The 12,959-nt window shown below is 44.3% G+C and overlaps 1 protein-coding gene across 1 annotated transcript in view; it reads right to left on the bottom strand.

The window, feature by feature from the left end:
• stab2 (stabilin 2) overlaps positions 1-12,959 on the bottom strand; it is a 140,937-nt gene that overhangs the window by 75,026 nt on the left and 52,952 nt on the right. The window contains exons 29-38 of the mRNA XM_041977111.1: positions 7,256-7,389; positions 7,074-7,176; positions 6,922-6,999; positions 6,752-6,841; positions 6,561-6,668; positions 6,357-6,488; positions 6,158-6,286; positions 6,015-6,077; positions 1,351-1,449; positions 1,074-1,269 (exon numbers count right to left, since the gene is read on the bottom strand). Coding sequence (XP_041833045.1) covers positions 1,074-1,269; positions 1,351-1,449; positions 6,015-6,077; positions 6,158-6,286; positions 6,357-6,488; positions 6,561-6,668; positions 6,752-6,841; positions 6,922-6,999; positions 7,074-7,176; positions 7,256-7,389 — 1,132 coding nt within the window. The remainder of the gene's footprint in view (positions 1-1,073; positions 1,270-1,350; positions 1,450-6,014; positions 6,078-6,157; positions 6,287-6,356; positions 6,489-6,560; positions 6,669-6,751; positions 6,842-6,921; positions 7,000-7,073; positions 7,177-7,255; positions 7,390-12,959) is intronic.

Below are 12,959 nucleotides of genomic sequence, written 5' to 3'. Positions count from 1 at the left end.
TGGACTGCTGAGAAAGAATAAGGAGGACTTCATAAAAGAAGCAGGACAAGCCCAAATAAGCAAATACACTTAAAAAGCCCAAACACCAACAACATGTGACTGACAATATTTCGAAGCAACAGAAAAACAAGCCCAAAGTCGCTTGAAACAAGCAGACTTGGCAACTCTACACTTGTGCTCTTTCACGCTTAGGCCAGTGAGCAGAGTAGCACCCAATAACCAAAATTCACTCATCCATCCACTCATCTATTTTCTGTTACTCATCCGGAATCGGGTCGCGGGGCCAGCTACCTAAGCAGGGAAGCCCAGACTTCCCTCTCCCCGGCCAAATTGGCCAGCTCATCCGGGGAGATCCCGAGGTGTTCCCAGGCCAGCTAAGAGATGTAGTCCATCCAGCGTGTCCTGGGTCTTCCCCGGGGCCTCCTCCCGGTGGGATGTGTCCCCACCTCACCTCACCAGGGAGACGTCCGGGAGGCATCCTGACCAGATGCCCAAACCACCTCATCTGGCTCCTCTTGATGTGGAGGAGCAGCAACTCTACTCTGACTGGTAAATCGAGAGCTTTGCCTTTTGGCTCAGCTCCCTCTTCACCACTACAGACCGATGCAGAGTCCGCATCACTGCAGACGCCGCACCGATCAGCCTGTTGATCTCCCGCTCCATCCTTCCCTCACTAGTGAACAAGTCCCCAAGATACTTGAACTCCTCATTCCCGATCCGGAGAAAACACTCCACCCTTTTCCGGCTGAGGACCAAGAGCATCATCATTTTAGCCATTTGAATTTAATAATGTTAAGAATATAATATTTATTATGCCACTGGTTGGCTGCTGTAAAAACTGCAGCCCATCTTCTAATGATACGTAAATGAGACTGAATTTCTTTGGTTTGTTTTTTTTTTCTTTTTCAGTTTTGGTACAGTTTACCCATCAAAAATAAATAAGATTACATCTCTAACAGAAAAAGCTCATGAGGTCTTTCTGGAAGGGATTTAATGGATGTTTTACATTTAAAACCACCCAGATTTTAATGTTACTGGTTGTTACATTATTTGATGCCACAAGCAGCATTGACCTTGGTCACAGTGGATGCCATATTTGCCTCTCTGGCAGGTTTCGCACGCCGTCCCATTGAAGCCTTGGTTACATAGACAGACTCCCGATCCGTTGACGCCGTCCGAGCACGCTCCATGACCGAAGCAGGGCTGCCCTTTTGGACCAGGACATGGGTTGCAGTGCTCCCCGAAGAAGCCATCGCAGCACCTCGGCTCCTGAAGAGACAAAAGGACGTTTAGAGACACGGCGTCTCTGCTAATGTTGGCAGCAGTTTAGTGACAGCAGCATCCACGTACGATGATCCTCCGCAGGCACATGGCTCTGCAGCCGATGCTCACCAGGACCTGTCCTTCGAACTGCCGGGACAAGATGCAACTCCTGGACCTGAGAGGTTGCTGAGGAGAAACTCTATTCAATTATTACAGCTGAACCCCCATCTCAAAATGAAAAAACAACATTATTCTGATTATAAAGGCTCTTTTATTTATTTGGAGATTCTCCAGATTCTGTTTGGCCATGGAGAATCTTTACATCTTATCCGGATGTTATCAGTTCTAACAAAATGTTCCCAGAGAGCAGGAACACTCATGGATAGTCCAAGAGGATGAGGTGAGGAAATCCACCGAATGCAAAACACATTGGCATCTGTAGATTTAAATAATGAAGGAGAAACTATAGATAATCTCAAAACTGCAATAGTAATGATCCAAAAACTGGAAACCAAGAGTCTAAAAACACAGAAAACTAATCACAAAATGAGCAGCAGGTGAGGCCATCGGCCGAAGAGACCAGGTGATGGTGAGGAACCAGGATCAGGGAGCAGGAAGTACAGTGAACAGAAAACATGAGAATAAGCCAGAAAAAGACACAGATAGTGATATGGTGCGTTCACACCAAACGTAAACTAAAACTTCGTCTCCTACTCGTGTGAATTTAGCATCTGGTTTTATGGTTACCATGGATACCCCATACCGTAAACACACCTAAATGTTTATCACAATTAGCTGAATTGAGTGATCTGATTCAAACATTATAATATCCAGGAATCCATCCTCCCCCTTTATCCACTAGATTTTATAAAAAGTCTGATTCTCATCTCTTCTACAGAGTCAGACAGTATAAGAAGAATCAGCTATAAAAGTATATACATTTAAATAAGGAAGTGCAAAATCAAATGTAAGCAAAATATTGTGCAAACTAAACTAGAATTTAACAAGTAGAATAAAATGGATAGAAGCAGCCGATAGAGCCTGGTATCTAAGCAGCTCTTCTGTCTGCCAGAGGTGACTTATTGAACAGAATGATGGAAGGATTTCCTGTATCTGTCCGTACGACAGCAGAGCGTCTCAGTCTGGTAGAGAAGGAGCTCCGCTGTTTGACCAGTGTGTGGTGGAGAGGATGGTCGGTTCTCCATGATGGAAACCAGTTTGTTCAGCCACCTGCTCTCCACCACGGTTCCAGCCTTCTTTCTAAGTGTGTTTAGTCTGTTGGTGTTGCTGCTCCGATGCTTCCCCAGCACACAGCAGCAAAGAAAAACACACTGGAGACAACAGACTGATGAAAGATCTCCAACATTTTGCTGCAGACATTGAAGGATCGGAGCCGTCTCAAGAAGTAGAGCCTGCTCATCCCCTTTCATGTTCACAGCATCTTTGTTGGATTTCCAGTCCAGTCTGGTCGATGGTCACTCCCAGGTACTTATAGGTCTCAACAACCTCCACCTCCTGCCCCATGATCTTCAGTGGAGGTAGCGGAATCCTCTTCCTCCAGAAGTCTATCACTATCTCTCTGGTCTTGGTGGCATTCAGATGCAAGTGATTCCTGCCAGTCTACTCTACAAACCCGTCCACCAGCGTTCTGTCCTCCTCCCTCCCTCTCCTAGACACCCAACAAGAGCCGAGTCATCAGAGACTTTATGAAGGCAGCAGGACTCAGTGTTGGACTGAGAATCAGTGGTGTATAAGGTGAAGAGGAAAGAAGACAGCACAGTCCCCTAAGTACCACCACGTCAGAAAGGACGCTGCCCAGATGGACTTGTAATCAGTTCGCCTGAGTATAAACTCCAGCTTTACCTTCATTCATTGTTAATTGTATGTGTTAATTAGTCTGGTCTATTCTGTTATCTCAGCCTGTTCCTTTATTATGATTGTGGTTCTTAATGTGACAAAAACTATAGAGTCAATCATCGATTTTAGGAAAAAACATCATTGAGCAATGTCTAGATGACAAAATCTGGCCTTGTAGATGTGGTCGGCATGAAACTGAAGTGAAACGTGTAGTTTGGTGCAAAATTATTGTTATGTCAGAAATAATGGATTCGGTACTTGATGGCGAAACATGAAAACTTGATGAGGAGCCGCCACTGAACGTCACCTCCTTTAAGAAAATTTTGATAACTTTGACCATACGTGCCTCTGGAGTGTTCAGACTGATTTTGAGGCCAGCACGATCAAATCTCCGGGAGGAGATAGTTTAAATTTAAGGCAAAGAAACATGCAAAAATGACCCCAAATATGACACTCTTTTCAAAATGGCCAACTTCCTGTTGAACTTGTCATATAGGTTGAAGAGGGTTTTTGTACATCCTTCCAATTTCTATCAATATGCCGGATTTCAGCCATATCGGTCAATGTAGTGAGCGGTTATGATCAATTAAATATTTGTATGGGGCGCTATAGAGCCATATTGATATTTTTCCAGCATATGTCAGTGTGGCTGAGTTCCCGGCCTGACCACTGTCCTCCCTGGCGAGTTTGATAGAGATCAACATTACAGTGGGTCAGTTACAAGGACTTCCTGTGTCATGGCATCGGACGAATATTCGCCATGGTTACGTTTGGCGAAGGAACTTCAGATTTTTAGTGTGGTATCATGATAGGGTTTGAACTGTTGTGAAGCACTTTCAAGTGCCTGGAGTTTCTGTGGAGAAGCACCCCGGCATCTGAAATAAAGCACTTCCTGTTGAAAGTGGGCGGGGCTTAGGGCTAGACCAGAATTGGTCATATGGATCTGTTCAGGGCCAGACCTTGATTAATCTCTGCAAGTTTGATGGGGATTGGATGAGAATTGAGGGATTTATACTGATTTAAGATGTCATGGCATCTTATCTAAGTTTGCCATGGTGCCACTGTCTCACCCTGCAGCGTAGAGGAACAGTTTTCACTGGATATCAACACCAACTTGTTTTCTGCTGTCTGACCCAGTTTGGACCTGGTTGTGTCATAAATGTCAGAGGAATGGGTCTTCGAGTAAAAACCAGACTTTCTGTCACCAGGGGGCGTGGCCAATTCATAATCCAAATATTGACATGTAGATGTGTTCAGGATGGGACTGGCATCATACATGGCCATTTTGGTTCAGATATGTTGTTTTATGTGGAAGTTATATCAGTTTAGTTTTTCATGGCAAGATGTCAAACTTTGAAGCCCTGCCCCCTCTATGCCCTTTCTCCTATTAGAAAACTTTTGATGACTTTTGAAGACACATGCCTTCTGAACATACTGAGCAATTTTGGTGGCAGTACGATAATATCTCTAGGAGGATATTAAACAACTTCAGTAAAACACCAAAATGGCAACTTTGACCCAAAATGGCTGACTTCCTGTTAGTTTTAGGCCAATGCTCCAAGAGAACTTTTTGTTTGTCCGAGCGTTTAGAATATGTGTAGCAAATTTCATAAAGATTGATGACGTGCAGTGGCGGGGCATCATAAATAGGTGGTGCTCTCGTTCAATTTTGCCTGAACAGTCCCCAAAATACGTAAATGTATGCATTCCCTTGGGGGGTACGCAAAATTTGGTGAGGTCTCAAGCATGTTCAGGTCCCCTAAAATGCTACAATTACAACAGGCGTTTGCACCGCCTACGGTGCTCAGGTCTAAAAATATTAAACTTGGGGCTCAGATCCAGGGAAAACCAGCAAAACTTCCAGTTAGTACCATTTTATTAAAAAAAAAACTAGGAAAGAGAAAATATTGCGCATCGTTGCTGTTTGTGAAGCTGAAATATCTCCCCTCATCATTGTGTGTCAGACTGATCTATGAGCAGTGACTGAAACGCACTGCTGCGACACGATGCTGCGCTTTTTCACATACACCAGGACACCGGCCCACTGAGAATCATCCCGAAACCTCTTGATTAGCCAACATTGCTCTTGATGTGTATTTTAGCATGAGAAACCAGAGGTTTAGCGTGAGAAGCCATTCAAATGCGCGAGTCTCATGGCTGATGTGTGAGAGTTGGCAGCCCTGTAAAGCAAATGCAGCATACCAGGTTAGTAGTTCACCACGGTCTCCTGCTGCAACATGCTGCTGTCAAAAAAGACACGAGAGAGATCACTCTGCAAGAAACGAGAGCATTCATTCGAGATACTCCATAGTGAAACCTACTGTCATACACTGCCTATGGTAAAGTAAGGAAAAAAAGAAAAAAAAATTATTGAGGCTCGCAAACTCATCGCCCTCATTTTTTCTTACCATGCAATTAATTGACTTATTGCTTATCGCGACAGGCCTAGTGGAAACTTCAACCCCAACCTCAGGTTCGATAAAAACACAGAGGTAATTGCAAAGAGAGGACAACAAAGGATCCACTGAATAAGGTAGCTTAGCTATTTTAATGTTTCTAACAGACTTGTCATTTTTATCATTCCTTTACTGAAAGTCTTTTGAAATTCTCTCCTATTTGTTGGTTTTATGGATTGTCGGTGAAGGACATTAACAGTCTCAGCAGAATTGTCAACATCTGCTCCAACATCTGACTCTAGTAGTCCAGACGACTGACCTGAGCTCTCTCTGTAAAAAAAAAAAAAGAATCGTCCAGACAGCCAGATAGTCTACAGTCTAAAGCTCATCCTGGCTGGACCTAATGCTAATCAATACGTTTCATGGATTGAATGTCTTGCTGATATAAAACTGTGGTGGAGGAAGATGAGAGTGATGAAGAGTGTGGTAAAGGCTTACATAAGGGGTGGTACCGGTGTAGCACATGTTTTTCTTCTGGAACAAGCAGTCGACACACTCTCCCTATGAGAAGGAAGATGGGCTTAGTGTCTAGCAGAGGATGGGGTTGTCCAGCATGAATGGGGACAGGAGGAGGACTTTACCAAGACACTCTGGTACCAGACTTTGTTGCAGCGGTTTCTGTTGATGCGCAGGACGGCTGACAAACCGTGAACCACTCCCTTACTGCTCAGGATGCTGGAGGAGTTGATCTGAGCGTCGTTCACAAACAGCTGGAGGAGAGAAAACAGCTGCTTTATCTGGTCACGTGATCAGATCGATTGCTCCCGATCAGACTCTGACCTTTCCATCTCGGGGGAAGACGGCAAGCTCAAAGGAGGATCCCAGGAGCGTCTGTTTGTATCCTCCAGACTGAAGGTCGGTCTTCAGCAGGCACTCTGACGCCACCACGTGGTAACGAGTCGTGTTCACATCCTGGAACAGAAACAGGAAGTCTGAGAAGGTGCTTTTTGATTCTTATAAGAGGCTGTGGCCTTTTCTCCATACCAAGGCTGTGGCGGCCATATCGTGGAGATACTTGGTGATGGCGGCGTCTGTCGGAGCAAAGACAGTGAACTCTTCGGCTTGCTCAATCTCATTTGTCAGGTTGTATTCCTGAAGAAACCAGCAGAGACAAACAGAGTTATGGACAACATCCGGTCAGGAACGGTGGTGTGATGGCAGCAGGGCGTTCGTACGATGAGGTACGATCTGAAGAGCGAGAACTCAGGCCTTAGTGCTAGTGTCGCCAGCAGACCTTCACTCAGCTTCCTGTCAGGAATCAAAACCTGAAGACGACAACAAGCACAGCTGTCAGGACAAGAGGGTGGACATGTGGTGAAGCAGCGGCATCTGATCAGATGCCAACCTGATCGATGAGGTGGATCAGCCCATTGGTGGCAGCGATGTTAGAGGTAATGATGGTGGCTCTGCCCACAGACGTGACCTGATGGAAGCAACACAGTAAGTCAGTACTGGAAGTCACATTTCGAGTGTGCTACAGAATCATCCAGAATTTACCTCACTGGTGGTAGAAACAGGAAGCACAGTAGACAGTAGGGACGTCACAGAGGACATGTCTTTCAGCTTGGACAGTGGAAAGTTCCCAGAAATCATGTGATTCCTGTCAGGACAACAGACAGCAACGTTTCACATCATAGCGCAACAATAAAAAAACAGAGCGAGTCACAGTGAGTACTGACCTGATCAGACTCGGCAGGTTCCCCGTTGTGGTCCAGAAGTTTTTGTCCTCGGAGGACATTTTACCCACAGCAGCAGATGTTGGAACCATGAAGGTGATGTTCTGATCTGGCAGAGATGGAAACAGACCAGAGTCCTGACAGGACGGAGAAAATACAAACTCATCAAGTTATGCAAAAAAACAGTCGGCCATCTTTGACCCTTTAAAGCCTGCGCCAAGAAAATAATGTTGTGTACAGTTATTCAGCAGATGTTTCTCTCCAAAGCAACTTACATCTGAGAGTAAGAACAACACAAGCAAGAAATCAAACATGGATAATAATAATAAATAATGGACACTAAATCCCACTTCCCTGCATAGGAAGTCCTTATTTGGCATTCTTCTTATTAAGAACCTCAACCTCTAAAATATGTTCTGTCATTTTGTTTGTAAAAATAAACTTACATTACAAAATACATTCAGAATAATTAATAAGGCGACAGTCTGATGCCAACATGTGCCACACAAAATAATAATTACAATTTAAATAATAGGGTTCCCGTAGAAACGTGCTTGTCAATTAGGCTACAATCAGGCTATTTCCCCACCTGTAGGTTTTCAGAAAGATGACTGATGGTTGGATATAAAAAGGTGTTAAGAAGCACAACAGCTTATCTGGCACTGCTGGGCAATATGGCGTGAGACTCCGGAGTGAGCGGAGTTTTAGAGACCAGCCAGACTTACTGCATGGCTCATGACTTGGTTTCTACTTTCATGTGCTGTGCTGTTGGACCTCTGTGATGTTTTGGGCCCCCTTTAACCAATGGTCTGTATGCTGGCACTAGCATGACAATGATGTGGTCAAAGGCGCCAAAGTGTGGGAGGGTAAGGGCCTTGTAGGCTCCTCTTGGCATGGTGTAAACCTGATCCAGTGGGTTGTTTCCACGTGTTGGAAAGTCTGCGTTAGTGTAGTTTTGAAAATACGCTCTTTGGGTCTGCATGTTTGAAATCCCCCGCCAACATTATCAAGGCATCAGGATGGGCTGTCTGCTGCTCACTGATGTGTTGATCCAGTTTATTCAATGTCTCACTCGTGTTGTTTTCATTGGCACTTAGAGGAAAGTAAACAGTAATGAGCAGTATAGCTGTTTTAATGCTGTGGTTAAAAACTCTGTTTGTTCCCATCCTCAGCTCAAGCTCTGTCTGGCCGATAGCAGATTAGCTGCTCGCGCTGAATGGTCTCTGATGTTGTTATTGAGCCAAGTTTTTTTTTGTGTGTGTCTTGTGTTTTGCTGTCTAAGTGTAATTAAAACAGAGGCAAGTCGCCACAGGGTGCAGCCAAAGAGTGGGGTCCGGGGATGTAAGTCCGAAGGGAAGCGAACCTCCCTCTGGGAGGTGAGCTGCTAGTAGCACTAGGCACCCCCACTCCCTAAGAGGCCCCCCAGGGCATAACAGGCAAGGAGCAGCCGTCCCCCACGACCGGCCAATCAGCGACTGCAGCCAACGAGCCGCCACCGACCCCAGAAGGCATCCACCCACCACACAACCAGCGGGAAAGGAGAGGAGTGAACGAAAATAGGGGGAGAGCCCAGATCCATGGCGCACCAAAGCCAGGCCCACCAAGGCCTCCCCCACAGGGTCATGTCATCCCTCCCCACCCCACCTACTCACCTGTGATCTTGCACGCTCCCACTCAAACTAGCACATGCATACTCGCACACACACACACACACCCACAGCATAAACACACACAACTAACAGATGTCCCTGTCTCACACCCCAGCACCTCCCCCCTACAGTCCCATGAACCCCACTCAGCCCAAACCCGTGCACCCCTCCTGACTCCGGGCCATACACTGGGTCCCAGGGCGGCAACCAGACACCAGGGAATACACTAAGTCGCAGTGTAGCAGCACATCCGGGCAGGCCCAGACCCCCGGCACATACGGACCCCACCACCTTGGATGGAAGTGGGGCCACCCCCAGGCACCAGAGCCCAGAACCCCCACCCAGCCCGCCCCAGAATACCCCGGCCACCCGGCGCAGGGACAACGCCCACTGACCCAGGCACCACCAGTGGCCTCACCCCCCGCCACGAGGCGACCCCAAATGCTGGCCCCCACAAGCCGCCCCCACCGCAGAGCAGCCCGGCCCCGCACTACGGGAAACCACCAAGAACCCGCAACCACCAGTCACTCCTTGCCATTTTCAGCCCCCAAAGCGACGAGGTCACAGTCTTCCACCTACACTAAGTGATGGAGCTAATCACAGGGGACCAGAGGGAATGAGATTCAGCTAACTGGTTCTTTGAGGAGGCAGACATTGTCTCACTACTGATGTGGTCTACTAAGAGATTCCTAAACTGCTGGATATGCAGATTATTTTTGGTTTTCCACTTCACAAGGATAGCTTTAGTTGCAATGCATAATGCTGTGCGTATCATGTGTGCAGAGTTAATTGCCATACTAATGTCACCCAAGTGACCTAGTAGACACAATGCGGGGCTTGCAGGAATATTATTTAAGCCATGCTGACATGTCTTCACATACCTGAAGCCAGAACCTGTGGACAGGTGTGCAGCACCATAAGGCATGGAGATAGATGTCAGTCGAGTTTTCAGTGCCGTGTGGGCAGATGTTTGATTGTGACAGACCCATCCTGAACATCTTTTGTCCTGTATAATGAGTTCCATGCAGAATTATGAATTGTATTAGTTGCATATTTGAATTCTTAGTCATTTTGAAATTGAAATTAATCAGCTTTTTGTTTTGCAAGATGTCAGGGTTGTTCCAGAGGGTGTAAGCTTACATGGAAAACGAGAAGATTTAGTTATTTTTAGACATTCCTACCAAGCCATTAACAAGGAACTGATGCTGATGGTTTTAAAACACTGATGTGTTTTGATGGCTGAGCATGGCAGGTCAGAGATAACCATATCCTCACACAATGCTTGCTCTACATCTAACGAAGGCCCATCCAGACCGCTAGGTTTAAGCCATTTGGACATAAATTGCAGCTTGTTAGCTAAGAAATAGTGATTAAAGTTGGGTAGCTCCAATCCACCTCTGTCTTTAGTCTGTTTTAAAGTTTTTGGACTGATACGTGATGGCTTGTTTTTCCATTGAAATTTGGATATATGTGAGTCCAGTGACTTAAACCAGCTGGAGGATGGTTTAGTGGGTATCACTGAAAACAGGTAGTTGACTTTAGGTAGAACCATCATTTTAACTGCGGCAACCCTCCCCATGAGGGATATGGGTAAGTGCCTCCACCGTGAGAGATCATCCTCTATTGCTTTAAGTAGCTGGACATAATTTAGTTCTGATAACCTGGGGGAAATGTTTAGGCCTAAATATCTAATGTTTTCAGACTGTATTGTAGTATTGGGTGTGCTTTCTAGGGCACAGTTAATGAACATAACTATAGTCTTAGACCAGTTAATAGAGTAGTCAGATATTGAGGAGAATGTGTTAATTAGTGATTGTCTAGGGGAGAGATGTCAGTGAGTTCTGGAGGAAAAGCAATACATCATCAGCATAAAGACTTATCTTATGTTCTATATTTTTGGCATGGATTCCTTTAATCTCTTTATTTTGTCTTATGGCAGCAGCTAGGGGTTCAATATAAATAGCAAAGAGTGATGGAGAAAGCAGGCAGCCCTGCCTGGTGCCTCTTTGTAAACAGAAGCTTAGAGAAGTTTGATCACTGGTCTTCACACATGCATTTGGGTTGTTATATAATACTTTTATCCAATCTATGAAAGATGACCCAAACCCAAATTTGTTTAACATTGCAAATAAAAATTTCCAAATGCTTTTTCTGCATTTAAAGAAATGACTGTGGATTCGAAATTATGGAGAGTAGAATAATCTATTATGCTAATAAATTAGTAGAGGAATGTCTACCTTTAATAAATCCTGTTTGGTCAGGATGTATTCTTAGAGGGGTTATTTTTCTATCCATCTGGCCAGAGCCTTGCTGATTATTTTAAGATCTACATTTATTAATGAAATTGGGTGGTAACTGGATGGTAGTGTCGGGTCTTTTCCTGGTTTTAATAGTAGAATAATATTAGCTAGGTTCATTTTTGAAGGTATCTTTTGTTTTTCCTTTATTTATAATATCATATTGTAGAAAGTGGGTGTGCCAGCATTGTCCAGAATTCTTTGTAGAATTCTGCTGGGTAACCATCTGGACCTGGGGCTTTATTGTTGGGCATATGCTGGAGAGCTTCTTGGAGTTCGCCGACTGAAAGGGGTGAATCCAAGGCCATTTTATTTTCATGTTTTAATTTTGGAAGATTGATGTTACTAAGGAATTTATCAATATTGTCATCTGTTGTAGTTAGTTGTGATGTATATAATGTTTTATAGAATTCTTTGAAAGTGTTATTTATCTTGTCAGGGTCGTGGCTGATGTTTCCTTCTGGATCTCTGACAGAGGAGGTGGTTGTTTTCTCCTTGTTTGTTTTTAACTGATTAGCCAGGAACCTTCCAGATTTGCTGCCATGTTCAAAGTTCTCCAAGCAAAGTCTTTGTACCAAGTATTGCGTCTTTTTATCTATTATTTCATTAAGTTCAAGTTTAGCTTTCCTTATAGCATTTAGCATGTGTTCTTCTGGGGAGACATGGTAAGCGTCCTCTAAGGATTTCTAACTCTGAGATTCTCCAAGTTTCCTTCTTTTTCTTATGAGAAGAGAAGGAAATTATTTTCCCTCTCATTACTGCTTTTCCTGCTTCCCAAAGAACACACTCTGAAGTTTCTGGCACGTTGTTGTTTTCTAGATATAAGGACCATTCTCTTTTGAAGTAGCTGATAAACTCAGGATCTTTAAGTAATGACGTATTAAATCTCCAGTTTCTAGTTGCTGGTTAACTGTTCTTCTTTCTCAGAGTGAATGATACTGGTGCGTGATCATTAATGCTAATAGGATGGATTCTGATTTCTGACATGTCATTCATCAGCGAGCTGCTAGTTAAGAAATTATCTAATCTAGAGTAGGAATGGTGAACTGAAGAGAAGGTGTATTCTCTTAGTGTAGGATTATGAGAGCGCCAAGCATCACACAGACCAAAATCCTTCATGTTTAACAGTTTCTGAGGATTTCCAGACTCCATGACTTCCTGTGGTACTATGTTGGTCCAGTATAATATTAAAATCACTCCCCACAATTAATTTATTATGTGAGTGACCATAGAGTGAGGTGAAGAGGGAGTGAAAGAAGGAGGGATCATCAACATTTGGACTATATACATTTGCAATACATAACTTAACATTTTGAATAGATATTGTAACTATTACGAATCTGCCTTTTGGGTCTATGATTATAATATCAATGTCAAAGTTTAACATTCTATTAATAAGAGTTGTTCCTTCTCTTTGCCTAGAATTATAACAAGCTGAATACACATGTGGAAACTGGGTTGTTGAGAGAAGATCTATTGTTGAGTTTGATAAATGAGTCTCTTGAAGGAGGACAATGTCTGCTTTTATTTCTTTCAGCCAATTGAAAATCTTTAAGCTCTTCTCCCCTGTACCAGCTCCGTGCACATTCCAAGTAACAAACCTCAAAGTGTCCGACATCTGACAAATAAAAAGAGAGCTACATGCATATTACTGAAGCGTGCGTGCGTCCCACTGCCTCTCTGCATGCATGTGTGTCTGCCGGCTGAGTGTGCGACATGGATCGGTGTGTTAAATGTCTGCATGTGCGTTTGCGCTGTTCC

Source organism: Melanotaenia boesemani, chromosome 23, assembly GCF_017639745.1.
Source record: "Melanotaenia boesemani isolate fMelBoe1 chromosome 23, fMelBoe1.pri, whole genome shotgun sequence".
Lineage (NCBI taxonomy): Eukaryota > Metazoa > Chordata > Actinopteri > Atheriniformes > Melanotaeniidae > Melanotaenia > Melanotaenia boesemani.
Note: the sequence above shows the minus strand (reverse complement) of the source record. Positions and strands in the feature narration are given on the sequence as shown.